This window comes from Oncorhynchus mykiss, chromosome 12, assembly GCF_057628025.1.
Source record: "Oncorhynchus mykiss isolate SJ-2025 chromosome 12, ASM5762802v1, whole genome shotgun sequence".
NCBI lineage: Eukaryota > Metazoa > Chordata > Actinopteri > Salmoniformes > Salmonidae > Oncorhynchus > Oncorhynchus mykiss.
The window spans coordinates 26,529,793-26,544,970 of record NC_143033.1 but is presented as its reverse complement, the minus strand read 5'-3'; the positions used below and the strand labels follow the sequence as shown (position 1 = coordinate 26,544,970).

At 41.8% G+C, this 15,178-nt stretch overlaps 1 protein-coding gene across 1 annotated transcript; it reads left to right on the top strand.

The window, feature by feature from the left end:
* Positions 1-2,753: 2,753 nt before the first annotated feature.
* On the top strand, positions 2,754-10,967 carry glra4b (glycine receptor, alpha 4b). The gene is made up of 9 exons (XM_090191368.1): positions 2,754-2,862; positions 8,016-8,083; positions 8,177-8,400; positions 8,597-8,679; positions 8,885-9,022; positions 9,112-9,326; positions 9,545-9,703; positions 10,267-10,377; positions 10,656-10,967. Exons 1-9 carry the CDS (start codon positions 2,754-2,756, stop codon positions 10,923-10,925), a joined length of 1,377 nt encoding a protein of 458 aa, XP_090047494.1. The 3' UTR covers positions 10,926-10,967.
* The last annotated feature ends 4,211 nt before the right edge of the window (positions 10,968-15,178 follow it).

Here is a 15,178-nt window from a genome sequence, read left to right as displayed (position 1 = left end):
AAATGTATTGCCGCTTTATGTCTGACTGTTACTACTGAGTTCCTCCAAAGGTGTGATTAATTTATCTAGGTGTTGAAAGAGACAAGTAATTAACCTGTGAACAGAAAACGTATCCCTTCGAGGGATAGTTTAATTAACTAGTCGAGAGAACTTCTCATGAGAAAGAAATATACAAAATGTCTTTCCCTTTTGTATTGTACACTTTGAAAGTACTTTCCTTTTGATAACAATGTTGTGCCCTTTATTCTTTAATTTGTCTGCTTAACTGCCTTGAGTGCCCCTCTTCATTCTTGAATATTTCAAAATCCTTTTACCAATTAATGTTTATTTAATACATTCTTGAAATTAATTATTTTAATAATGGAGGTAGACTTGTATCTAGAAATATACTTAATAAAAATATAAATGCAATAATTTCAAAGATTTTACTGAGTTACAGTTCATATAAGGAAATCAGTCAATTGAAATAAATTAATTAGGCCCTAATCTATGGATTTCACATGACTGGGCAGGGATGCAGCCATTGGTGGACCTTGGAGGGCATAGGCCCACCCACTGGGGAGCCAGGCACAGCCAATCAGAAGGAGTGTTTCCCCATAAAAGGGTTTTATTACAGACACAAATACTCCTCAGAAATACCCCCCATGTGGTCTGCGGTTGTGAGGCCGTTTGTACGTATTGCCAAATTCTCTAAAATGACGTTGGAGGGGGCTTATGGTAGAGAAATTAACATTCAATTCTCTAGCAACAGCTCTTGTTGACATTCCTTCAGTCAGCATGCCAATTACACGCTCCCTTAACTTAAGATCTGTGGCATTGTGTTGTGTGGAAAAACTGCACATCTTAAAGTGGCAATTTATTGTCCCCCAGCACAAGGTGCACCTATGTAATGGCCATGCTGTTTAATCAGCTTCTTGATATGCCACACCTATCAAGGTCGATGGATTATCTTGGCAAAGGAGAAATGCTCACTAACAGGGATATAAACAAATTTGTGCACAACATTTGAGAGAAATATGCGCATATGGAACATTTCTGGGATTTATTTTTTCAGCTCATGAAACATGGGACCAACACTACATGTTGCGTTTAAATTTTGTTCAGTGAATATATATTTGGGGAATGTATGTCCATGTTCTCTGTTACTGTGTTTTTCTTTTTAGGTGAAAAAAGGTATTTATTTAATAGAAAATGCCTTGACTGTGGATCCAAACTGTTTATGAAAGTCTAAAGCCATCATAAGATTAAGTCTCAAAATATTGGAACTTTAAAGACTCACTGACTAAAAAATTTATAAAAAAAAGGTCTCAAATGCTGCCGTCTCTTTAAATATTCCTGCTGTAATTCCTGGAGCATGCATTTGGCTATGGAAAAGACATAAAGCTTGTGGGTCTTCAACACAAAAAAATCACATGGCAAAACTTCCCCAGACCTTGAATTATAGACCAGCATCATCTTGGATGTTACACCTGCAGAGAGCCGGAGGCTCAGGGGGCTCGATATGGATTTGTCTGGGTAGAGGAGCAACACCATGTTTCTCAGCCTAGATTCACAGACTCTTCACTGAGTTATATGCCTCGAAACATTTCTTCATCCATTTGTATTTTATACATAGAGCTGTTAGCAGAGAATGATTTCACTAGTCCTGTGGATGGTATGGGTCTCCTCGGTCTGCTTTCTACAATGCAGGTAAGATACATAATTGTCTTGCCTTTTGGCTTAGTAAGTACTTATTGTTTTATTATAGCCTGTGGTTGTATGAGTAAAACTAAAAGGAGACTAAGAAAAATGAAAATGTTGTTTCAATGTGCATTTGTGCAAACTGAAGAAATAGAGATCTGCTACTTTTGAAGTGAGAAGTTGTTCCATGGGAAATGTACAATGTTTTCCCAATTATATGAAAATCACAGAGAAATAAAATCATTTTTTTCACCTTGAAAGGTTCATATGTTCTACAAGATATTATATTTTTTAAATGTGCCTAAAAATAATACATGTATAATAGATATTAAATAGATTTTGATGAGCTAATCATGTTTTACATTGCATTTTGTAAAATAATTACCAATAACTGTAGGATATTTATTTGGACTGTATACTAAAAGGTGTATGACGTAGTTATTCCTCCAAATTTTGCAGACTTTTACCCTGTATTAAATATTTATTCATAAACAACTCTACATTTAGCTTAACAAATGTATACGATTCTGCTGTTAGTCTAATGCATTGGGACTAGACCGTAGAAGTCCTACGCTTAAAGTAGGATCATCTATGAAAGAAAACCGCTGATAGAGGGATTTGGAATGTTGATGATTTGGAATGTTGGGAAAGACACAGTGGAGAGATGATTTTGTCCAGGGATTAGATATACGCAGTCTACATAAAGGAGAAAGCTACATGACCAGTGTGTGTACTAAAATCAATATAAAATACCAATTCAAATACCATCTCTTAATTGTAATACATGAATATTCCAATTTTATTACAAAAAATAGTCACTACTTTACTGCTTGTGGCTGATTACAAAGAAATAGTAATTACAAAAAGCATATATCGTCCCTACCATTCTTATTCCCACCTTATATTTTCAAAGAAATATGTTTTTGCAGCATCTCACTTGTTCTATCACATCCATTTATTATGACCGTCTGAAACTGTAGTTGCCCATCAGTTCCAGATAATACTACTCCTGACATTCCTCTCACAGTTTGCTCCTCTTCCTCCCCTCTGGTAGGCCTGGGTCCTGTAAGGAGATGAAGCTACCTAGCAGGGTAGGGAAGGCCCCTTCCCCATCTGACTTTCTGGATAAACTCATGGGAAGGACATCTGGATATGACGCCCGCATTAGACCCAACTTCAAAGGTATAATGCAGTACATTGTAGATTATAAAACAATACATATACAGTCATACACATTATGATACAGTACAGTAAAGCCTAAACAGGTGGCTGTAGTACAGTAGCTTTAAATAATATATTTAAGATACAATTGGATATAAATCTGAAAGATTTCCACTTTCATATTTTAATGATTTATTTTGATACTTAAAGCCGGAATTACTCAGAGCATTTGTTTTTGGTTAGAAAAGTGTCATTTTGCGTGTATGTTAACCCACAGACCTTGGGCTCTATTAAATCCGCATCGCAGAAGTTCAGCCTTAAAGTGTGATTGAAATGTAAAGGCAATATTCCCGCTTTAGTGGAGACTGCATTCACAGTATATGCTGCATGTCAGCTCAATCGGAAATTACCTTAAAATGTTATCTCGGGATCAGAATGAATAGAGCCCCAGAGTTCAGTCTGTTTCTCCACAGCCAGCGAAGCCAGCAGATTCCCTCTGACATAGTTCCTCTTTATTTCTCAAGGGTCAAATCTCATCATATATATTTTATACTTGCTGCACATCACTGAAATATGCCAGTGAATGCAATGCAAAGTAACTCCATGCTGATTGTCTATAAATACACACATTTAATTAAAGTAGAATCAATAAATTATACCCTCTTAGGAAATTAGATTATTAAATATTTATGATGTCAGTAGTTGAGAGATGCAATGTACTAATGGGAGCATATTGGAAACGACAACCATTTTATCCTGTCTGTTTGTGATTACTCAATCTAATACAAGACAGCTTGCCACATTATAAACTGTGTAAACACATCCACCGCTGTGCAGTCAATCATCTCTAAAATGAAAGGCCACCACCTTCTCCCTACATCCCTACTCAAAACCTGCTCATCAAGCCTGCTTATGTTTCTCATCACCCTGATCAACAAGTCCCTGCTGACTGGAGAGGTACAGTACCACCAAACTTCAAAACAGCTGCAGTCACCCCGTTACTGAAGAAACCCAACCTTGACCAGCACATCCTATCCAACTACAGGCCCATCTCCAACCTCCCCTTCCTATCAAAAGTACTGGAGAAAGTGGTTGCAAACCAACTTCAATCTCATCTGTCCTCTAATCAGTTGTAAAAGTTTTTCCAATCTGACTTCTGGCCCTTGCACAGCACCTTGAACAGCTCTGATTAAAGTTACCAATGACCTGCTGATGGCTGCTGATTCTGGATCTCCTAGCATCCTCCTCCTCTTAGATCTCAGTGCTGCTTTTGACTCTGTACACCACATCATGCTCCTGTGGCATCTCAGAGAACACACTGCTGTCTCTGGAACAGCTCTGAACTGGTTCTCCTCTGACCTCTTCCAATAGGTTATACCATCACTCTCCCAGACAGATGCATAGAAATTCATCCACGCCTTCTTCTCTCAGAATGACTACGGCAATGCGCTGTTTGGGGGCTTCCTAGCCAAATCACTACAGGGGATCCAACTAATCCAGAACAGTGCTGCCCAGGGTCCTGACCAGGACCAAGAAGTCAGACCATATCACCCCGATCCTGGTCCAACTCCACTGACTACCGGTCAACTACAGGATTGACTTCAAAATGGTCATGCTTGTATTTAAAGCCCAGCGACCTCATCTCAATCAGCGAGCCACCTTGCATTCTCTGCTCCAGCCACTCCCTACTGCTTCAAGTCCTCAAGACACGTCTCCGAACTATGGGGGACCGACCCTTCTGGTTCCTTGCCCCTCGCCTATTGAATGCTCTCCCTGGCCATCTGAGAGTTGCACCATCACTCTGAACTTTTAAAACGGGCCTTAAGACCTTAATTAAAGACTGAATTTTTCATAGTCCCAATCTAAAATTTATTTAGCACCCAGCACACTATTGCTGTTTCATCTGCCTTGATTCTAAATGCATGTTGTTTTTATTGTATATATACAGTATACAGTATCAAAAATAACTCTAATGAAAAGCTTTATACAAATGTATTATTATTATACTGAACAAAAATATAAACGCAACAATTTTATAGTTACAATTCATATAAGGAATTCAGTCAATTGAAATTAATTAATTAATTAGCCCCTAATCGATGGATTTCACATGACTGGGCAGGGGCACAGCCATAGGTGGACCTGGGAGGGCATAGGCCCATTCACTTGGGAGCCAGGCCCACCCACTGGGGAGCCAGGCCCAGCCAATCAGAATGAGTTTTTCCCCCGACAAAAGGGCTTTATTTACGACAGAAATACTCCTCAGTTTCATCAGCTGTCTGAGTGGCTGGTCTCAGACGATCCTGCAGGTGAACAAGCTGGATGTAGAGGTCCTGGGCTGGCGTAGTTACACGTGGTCTGCAGTTGTGAGGCCAGTTGAACGTACTGCCAAATTCTCTAAAATGACATTGGAGGCAGCTTATGGTAGAGAAATGAACATTCAATTCTCTGGCAACAACTCTGGTGGACATTCCAACAGTCAGCATGCCAATTGCACAATTCCTTAAAACTTGAGATCTGTGGCATTGGGTTGTGTGACAAAACTGAACATTTTAGATATTTTTTATTTCACCTTAATTTAACCAGGTAAGCAAGTTGAGAACAAGTTCTCATTTACAACTGCGACCTGGCCAAGATAAAGCAAAGCAGTGCGACACTAACAACATCACAGAGTTACACATGAAATAAACAAGCGTACAGTCAATAACACAATAGAGAAAAAAAGAAAGTCTATATACAGTGTGTGCAAATGGCGTGAGGAGGTAAGGCAATAAATAGGCCATAGTAGCGAAGTAATTACAATTTAGCAAATTAACACTGGAGTGATAGATGAGCAGATGGTGATGTGCAAGTAGAAATACTGGTGTGCAAAAGAGCAGAAAAGTAAATAAAAACAGCGATCGGTCAGCTGCTCAGATAGCTGATGTTTAAAGTTAGTGAGGGAAATATAAGTCTCCAGCTACAGCGAGTTTTGCAATTCGTTCCAGTCATTGGCAGCAGAGAACTGGAAGGAAAGGCGGCCAAATTAGGTGTTGCTTTACCTAGCATAGACTTATAGATGACCTGGAGCCAGTGGGTCTGGCGTCGAATATGTAGCGAGGGCCAGCCGACTACAGCATACAGGTCGCAGTGGTGGGTGGTATAAGGGGCTTTGGTGACAAAACGGATGGCACTGTGATAGATGGATGGCACTGCATCCAGTTTTCTGAGAAGTCGAGGATCGGTAGGATAGTCAGTTTTACGAGGGTGGCGTCAGTGAAGGAGGCTTTGTTGCAAAATAGGAAGCCGATTCTAGATTTAATTTAGGATTGGAGATGTTTAATATGAGTCTGGAAGGAGAGTTTACAGTCTAGCCAGACACCTAGTTATTTGTAGTTGTCCACATATTCTAAGTCGGAACCGTCCAGAGTAGTGACGCTAGTCGGGCGGGCGGGTGCGGGCAGTGAACGGTTGAAAAGCATGCATTTGGTTTTACTAGCGTTTAAGAGCAGTTGGAGGCCACTGAAGGAGTATTGTACGGCATTGAAGCTTGTTTGGAGGTTAGTTAACACAGTGTCCAAAGAAGGGCTAGATGTATACAGAATGGTGTCGTCTGCGTAGAGGTGGATCAGGGAATCACCCGCAAGAGCAACATTGTTGATATATACAGAGAAAAGAGTCGGCCCAAGAATTGAACCCTGTGGTACCCCCATAGAGAATGCCAGAGGTACGGACAACAGGCCCTCCGATTTGACACACTTAACGCTGTCTGAGAAGTAGTTGGTGAACCAGGCGAGGCAGTCATTTGAGAAACCAAGGCTGTTGAGTCTGCCGATAAGAATACGGTGATTGACAGAGTCGAATGCCCCGGCCAGGTCGATGAAGACAGCTGCACAGTACTGTCTTTTATCGATCGCGGTTATGATTTATTTTAGTACCTTGAGCGTGGCTGAGGTGCACCCATGACCAGCTCGAAAACTGGATTGCACAGCGGAGAAGGTACGGTGCGATTCGAAATGGTCAGTGATCTGTTTATTAATTTTGCTTTCGAAGACTTTAGAAAGGCAGGGCAGGATGGATATAGGTCTATAACAGTTTTGGTCTAGAGTGTCACCTCCTTTGAAGAGGGGGATGACCGCGGCAGCTTTCCAATCTTTAGGGATCTCGGACGATACAAATGAGAGGTTGAACAGATTGGTAATAGCGGTTGCAACAATGGCGGAGGATACTTTTAGAAAGAGAGGGTCCAGATTGTCTAGCCCAGCTGATTTGTACTGGTCCAGGTTTTGCAGCTCTTTCAGAATGTCTACTGTCTGGATTTGGCTGAAGGAGAAGCTGGGGAGGCTTGGGCAAGTAACTGCGGGAGGGGGGGAGCTGTTGGCCGGGGTTGTGGTAGCCAGGAGGAAAGCATGGCCAGACGTAGGGAATTGCTTATTGAAATTCTCGATTATCGTGGATTTATTGTTGTTGACAGTGTTACCTGGCCTCAGTGCAGTGGGCAGCTGGGAGGAGGTGCTCTTATTCTCCATGGACTTTTTGGAGTTAGAGCTACAGGATGCAAATTTCTGTTTGAAAAAGCTAGCATTTGCTTTCCTGACTGACTGCGTGTATTGGTTCCTGACTTCCCTGAAAAGTTACATATCGCGGGGACTATTCGATGCTAGTGCAGTCCGCCACAGGTGGCCTTTTATTATCCCCAGGTTCTTGATATGCCACACCTGTCATGTGGATGAGTTATCTTGGCAAATGAGAAATGCTCACTAACAGGGATGTAAACAAATTTGTGCACACAATTTGAGAAAAATAAGCTTTTTGTGCTTATGGAAAATGTCTGGGATATTTTATTTCAGCTCACGAAACATGGGGCCAACACTTTACATGTTGCGTTTATATTTTTGTTCAGTATATACAGTAAAATAGTTCTTATTCCATTGTGGTCTGGAATACAATATTATCCCGTCATTAAATAGACCTGACAATGTTTTCAGATCTGTTTTTATTTGCCACAGATATTTTCCTTGAAATATGAATAAATATGTATGAATGATGAATGAACATGTACTGTATGAGTAATGCATTTTACAGTACAGGTTAAGCAATGAAAAAATGGTCTGTTTACGAAAATAGTATAGTGAAACACATTAAATTATAATCCAGTATAGATGAGTAGCTGTGTCTCATGGACTATTTTTCAGGTCCTCCTGTGAATGTCACCATCAACCTGTTCATCAACAGCTTTGGGTCCATCACAGAAACCACTATGGTGAGGGCTTTTTCTTCTCATCCACCTTTCCTCCAAACAGCGGCTGTTCGCTCACTTTAATAGACTGTCTCTTTTCTACTATAACTACCATAGGACTATCGGCTTAATGTGTTTCTACGGCAACAATGGAATGACCCACGACTGGCCTATAAAGAGTACCCTGATGACTCTCTGGACCTGGATCCTTCCATGTTGGACTCCATCTGGAAACCTGACCTTTTCTTTGCCAATGAAAAAGGGGCAAACTTTCACGAAGTCACCACAGACAACAAACTGCTGCGGATATTCCAAAATGGGAATGTCCTCTACAGTATCAGGTGACCGGTGTCTCTAAAACAGTAGTGTCTCCTCATAATGATATATAAGAGTACAATTGTGTTATTTATAACATGTGATCAGTAACAATAATTATCAACACTCAATTTGAGGCCACAAGTAATATTAGTGTACAAAGCTCCCCATACCTGTCTTCTATTCACCCTCTCACTATGTGCTTCTGGTTCTGTGAGCCAGGTTAACTCTGATCCTGTCCTGCCCTATGGATCTGATGAACTTCCCTATGGACATTCAGACATGCTCTATGCAGCTGGAAAGCTGTGAGTTTTCTATTACCTCTTTTTTTATCCATTCTTTGCACTCGGCTAGTTTCACTTCCTGGTGCCTCTTTTCCCCCATTCTCTACACTTGACTAGACAGGCTTTTGATGTTGACAACTTTATAAATAAACTTGCCTCTCCCTCTGTAGCAGGCTAGATCATGAATAAAAGAAACCCGTGTTCTCCCTTCTCCCCTGTGCTCTAGTTGGCTACACCATGAATGACCTGTGTTTCCAGTGGCTGGACATTGGCCCTGTGCAGGTGGCTGATGACCTGATGCTTCCTCAGTTTGTGTTAAAGGAGGAGAAAGACTTGGGCTACTGCACCAAACACTACAACACAGGTAGATTCTGGACTCTCAATGGAATGTTATTGCCACAGTTTGCTTAATGACAATGTCTTCATCTGTAACCATCTGGCATCTGCTGGCAGGTAAATTCGCCTGCATCGAGGTAAAGTTCCACCTGGAGAGACAGATGGGTTACTACCTGATCCAGATGTACATCCCCAGCCTGCTAACCGTCATCCTCTCCTGGGTCTCCTTCTGGATCAACATGGATGCAGCCCCAGCTAGAGTGGGCCTTGGTATCACCACAGTGCTCACCATGACAACACAAAGCTCTGGGTCCAGGGCATCCTTGCCTAAGGTAAGAGAAAGGAGAGAGAGAGGAAATGTTTGATATTTTATTTTGCTCAGGTGTTCTAGCTGGACAAGCTACATACATTCAATCAAAATTGATTTCAAAAGATGATTTAATTCAGAAAATGCCAGTTACCAGTTTTCTACTTAATACCTAACCATCACAGGTTATTTCAGTTGTTTACCTGCATGTTGAAGTTCTAACACGTATTCATCTGTTTGTAGGTGTCTTATGTGAAGGCCATTGATATCTGGATGGCTGTGTGTCTTCTTTTTGTGTTTGCTGCACTGCTGGAGTATGCAGCAGTAAACTTTGTCTCACGACAGCACAAAGAGTTCTTCAGACTGAGGAAAAAGATCAAAGAACAACAGCGGCAGAGAACTGTGAGTACGAGACCCTGTGCAGCCCACTCCCTCAGGCTGCTGTCACCTGCTATTCCCTCTATGCCCTGTTATGCAGCAGCAACACAGTTCAGCTGGCTGTTGTATCATGCTGGGAGATCCACAGATCTGTTCTAAATTCAAGTCATTTTCTTCCTTCTTCTAGCCATTATTGCTCTACTCAACAACTTGGCTTTCCGTTTCACTTTGGACCTCAACATAAACAAGTAACCCAAAAGAGTGATCAAAAAAATAATTATCTGGAATTATTGAACTGACTTGTGGTAGTAGTTAGTCTGTAGCTCCAGTTAGCCTTCCACTATATTATGAAAATTCCCAATACTTTTCCCTGACACCTCCATCTAGATCAGTTCTAGGGACCAGGTAGTCTACTGTTTTACCTAAGTCTCATCTTATTTTGAAACCTTTACACATTCAGTTGGTATTTCTCAGACTCTGTTAACATACTTGAATGTCATCAGTACTGTGTCACTGCTTGTTGTTTAGATTGAATCACAGTATTCCCGTATGCCTGCTAAACCTCCATGTTGCTCTGGCTCTATCAGCAGGGAAGTGGAACTGGTGAGAGCAGCAAAGTGAAAGGTAACAACGTGCCAGGCAACAACACCTGCCAGGGGACCTTGTCTGGCCCTCAGCAGTGCAGTGTCTGTGCCAGGGTAAAAACTCCTACTTTTCTCACATTGACTGGAGTCTAGTTTAAGGGGGATAGTCCACTGTTTGTTCACTTAGAAAAACAAAATGGTAGATCTCACAGTGATACGGTTGTCATTGCTATCTGTTTAATCTCTCTCATGTGAAATGTGTTCATCACAAAATCCAAGTCCTTTTTTACTTTGCCACACTTGAATAATTATAATACGGCAATAAATGTGGAGAAAATGTTTCAGGTTGAGGGTGACAGACATATGACCCTTTTCCTTGTGTTCTTTCCTAGGAGCAGGAACTGGCAGAGCAGAGTCAGGCCTATTTTCTCCATAGTTATGGAGCAGCAGAAGATGCACCACCAGAGATGGACGCCCCAATCTTTCAGGCCTTACCTCCTGGGTTTCCACTGTATGACATCCGCAGGCGGTTTGTAGATCGGGCAAAAAGGATTGACACTATATCCAGGGCTGTGTTCCCTCTGACTTTCCTTTGCTTCAATGTTTTCTATTGGCTCACGTACAAAGTGCTACGGAATGAAGCCATCCAAGCTACTCTGTGACAAACCAACATCTGTGGACTGAATTATAGCACTAGAATCTAGTCTTCCACAGAACACTTTGAGACGGTGTTAGAGATCCATCAGCTGTGCCAATGGATAAATAACTGACTGCATGTCCAGTTCCATTCATTTTTTTATAAAAGTAAGCAAACTTGATGTCTCTTCGAAGTGTCATCCTTAAGTTTTTTTTACAATTCCAATGGAACACACTAATGGCATATAAGCCTTCTTGCACTATGGATACTTTCAATGTCACCCCCATGGAGGGCACAAGTCCAGATATTGAAGCAGGACTGCATGGAAAAATATATATTTTTTAGTATTTCAGAATTGTATTTATTTTGTACTCTTGTGGTTTGCCACATTACCGTATTGGCAAATCATAAACCCCTACAAATATATTGATTTCAACATATGGTACACTTTATGTAATTGTACATTATTGGTACAGAAGTGAATGCTGGACATATTGAATTGTCTAGTTAGGCAATGTCCTTGATTATCATACTGTGTCAAGTATTGACTTTGTCATCCTCAATTAAACAAATCAAAAAGCCAAATTAATGATTAGTGTGAAAATGAATGACTGCTGTTGTCACTGTCTCAGTGATGCTCCTAAACTTGTGTCCATTCTGAAAGAAAACATACATAAGAGGGGGAACGGAAGTTCAGGATACAGCGTACACCTTTAGGAGTATTAAATCCACAGCTAATCCATTACAAACACTGAATAATACAGTGCCTTGCGAAAGTATTCGGCCCCCTTGAACTTTGCGACCTTTTGCCACATTTCAGGATTCAAACATAAAGATATAAAACTGTATTTTTTTGTGAAGAATCAACAACAAGTGGGACACAATCATGAAGTGGAACGACATTTATTGGATATTTCAAACTTTTTTAACAAATCAAAAACTGAAAAATTGGGCGTGCAAAATTATTCAGCCCCTTTACTTTCAGTGCAGCAAACTCTCTCCAGAAGTTCAGTGAGGATCTCTGAATGATCCAATGTTGACCTAAATGACTAATGATGATAAATACAATCCACCTGTGTGTAATCAAGTCTCCGTATAAATGCACCTGCACTGTGATAGTCTCAGAGGTCCGTTAAAAGCGCAGAGAGCATCATGAAGAACAAGGAACACACCAGGCAGGTCCGAGATACTGTTGTGAAGAAGTTTAAAGCCGGATTTGGATACAAAAAGATTTCCCAAGCTTTAAACATCCCAAGGAGCACTGTGCAAGCGATAATATTGAAATGGAAGGAGTATCAGACCACTGCAAATCTACCAAGACCTGGCCGTCCCTCTAAACTTTCAGCTCATACAAGGAGAAGACTGATCAGAGATGCAGCCAAGAGGCCCATGATCACTCTGGATGAACTGCAGAGATCTACAGCTGAGGTGGGAGACTCTGTCCATAGGACAACAATCAGTCGTATATTGCACAAATCTGGCCTTTAAGGAAGAGTGGCAAGAAGAAAGACATTTCTTAAAGATATCCATAAAAAGTGTTGTTTAAAGTTTGCCACAAGCCACCTGGGAGACACACCAAACATGTGGAAGAAGGTGCTCTGGTCAGATGAAACCAAAATTTAACTTTTTGGCAACAATGCAAAACGTTATGTTTGGCGTAAAAGCAACACAGCTGAACACACCATCCCCACTGTCAAACATGGTGGTGGCAGCATCATGGTTTGGGCCTGCTTTTCTTCAGCAGGGACAGGGAAGATGGTTAAAATTGATGGGAAGATGGATGGAGCCAAATACATGACCATTCTGGAAGAAAACCTGATGGAGTCTGCAAAAGACCTGAGACTGGGACGGAGATTTGTCTTCCAACAAGACAATGATCCAAAACATAAAGCAAAATCTACAATGGAATGGTTCAAAAATAAACATATCCAGATGTTAGAATGGCCAAGTCAAAGTCCAGACCTGAATCCAATCGAGAATCTGTGGAAAGAACTGAAAACTGCTGTTCACAAATGCTCTCCATCCAACCTCACTGAGCTCGAGCTGTTTTGCAAGGAGGAATGGGAAAAAATGTCAATCTCTCAATGTGCAAAACTGATAGAGACATACCCCAAGCGACTTACAGCTGTAATCGCAGCAAAAGGTGGCGCTACAAAGTATTAACTTAAGGGGGCTGAATAATTTTGCACGCCCAATTCTTCAGTTTTTGATTTGTTAAAAAAGTTTGAAATATCCAATAAATGTCGTTCCACTTCATGATTGTGTCCCACTTGTTGTTGATTCTTCACAAAAAAATACAGTTGTATATCTTTGTTTGAAGCCTGAAATGTGGCAAAAGGTCGCAAAGTTCAAGGGGGCCGAATACTTTCGCAAGGCACTGTACATAGGGATTATCTAGTTTGTTTTCTGAGGAGTATTTAACAACTAGAACCTACATTCTGCTCACATTTGATAGTCAATTCAGGGGGGAAGGCATCATCCAAACTTCACTACAGATCAAAATAAAATTGTATTGGTCACATACACATGGTTAGCAGATGTTAATGCGAGTGTAGCGAAATGCTTGTGCTTCTAGTTCCGACAATGCAGTAATATCTAACAATTTCACAACAACGACTGACTACCTTTTACACACAAGTGTAAAGGAATGAATAAGAATATGTACATATAAATATATGGATGAGCGATGGCCGAACGGCATAGGCAAGCTGCAGTAGATGGTATAGAGGACAGTATATACATATGAGATGAGTAATGTAGGGCATGTAACCATTATATAAAGTGGCATTGCTTAAAGTGACTAGTGATACATTTATTACATTCAATTTTTAATTATTAAAGTGGCTAGAGATTTGAGTAAGAATGTCGGCTGTTTAACAGTCTGATGGCCTTGAGATAGAAGCTGTTTTTCAGTCTCTCGGTCCCTGCTTTGATGCACCTGATGCATCGCCTTTTGGATGATAGTGGGGTGAACAGGCAGTGGCTCGGGTGGTTGTTGTCCTTGATGATCTTTTTTTGCCTTCCTGTGACATCGGGTGGTGTAAGTGTCCTGGAGGGCCCCCGGTGATGCGTTGTGCAGACCTCACTACCCTCTGGAGAGCCTTGCGGTTGTGGGCGGAGAAGTTGCCATACCAGGCGGTGATACAGCCCGACAGGATGCTCTTGATTGTGCATCTGTAAAAGTTTGTGAATGTTTTTAGTGACAAGCCAAATTTCTTCAGCCTCCTGAGGTTGAAGAGGCGCTGTTGTGCCTTCACCACGCTATGTGTGGGTGGACCATTTGTTTGTCCGTGATGTGTACGCTGAGGAACTTAAAACTTTCCACCTTCTCCACCACTGTCCCATCGATGTGGATAGGGGACGTGCTCCATCTGCTGTCCACAATCATCTCCTTTGTTTTGTTGACGTTGAGTGTGAGATTATTTTTCTGACACCACACTCCGAGGGCCATCACCTCCTCCTTCCTTGATGATTGAGTTGGAGGTGTGCATGGCCCGCAGTCATGGGTGAACAGGGAGTACAGGAAAGGGCTGAGAGCGCACCCTTGTGGAGCCCCAGTATTGAGGATCAGCGGGGTGGAGATGTTTCCTGCCCTCACCACCTGGGGGCGTCCCATCAGAAAGTCCAGGACCCAGTTGCACATGGCGGGGTCGAGACCCAGGGTCTCAAGCTTAATGACGAGTTTGGAGGGTACTATGGTGTTAAATGCTGAGCTGTAGTCGATGAACAGCATTCTTACATAGGTATTCCTCTTGTCCAGATGGGTTAGGGCAGTGTGATTGCGTTGTGTGGCCCTATTGGGGCGGTAAGCAAATTGGAGTGGGTCTAGGGTGTCAGGTAGGGTGGAGGTGATATGATCCTTGATTAATCTCTCAAAGCACTTCATGATGACAGAAGTGAGTGCTACGGGGCAATAGTCATTTAGCTCAGTTACCTTAGCTTTCTTGGGAAGAAGAACAATTGTGGCCCTCTTGAAGCATGTGGGAACAGCAGACTGGGATATGGATTGATTGAATATGTCTGTAAACTCACCAGCCAGCTGGTCTGTGCATGCTCCAAGGACGCGGCTAGGGATGCCATCTGGACCGGCAGCTTTGCGAGGGTTAACAAGTTTAAATGTTTTACTCATGTTGGCTGCGGTGAGGAAGAGCCCGCAGGTTTTGATAGCGGGCTGTGTTGGTGGCACTGTATTGTCATCAAGGCGAGCAAAGAAGTTTAGTTTGTCTGGGAGCAAGACATCGGGGTCCGCGACAGGGTTGGTTTTATTTTTGTAGTCTG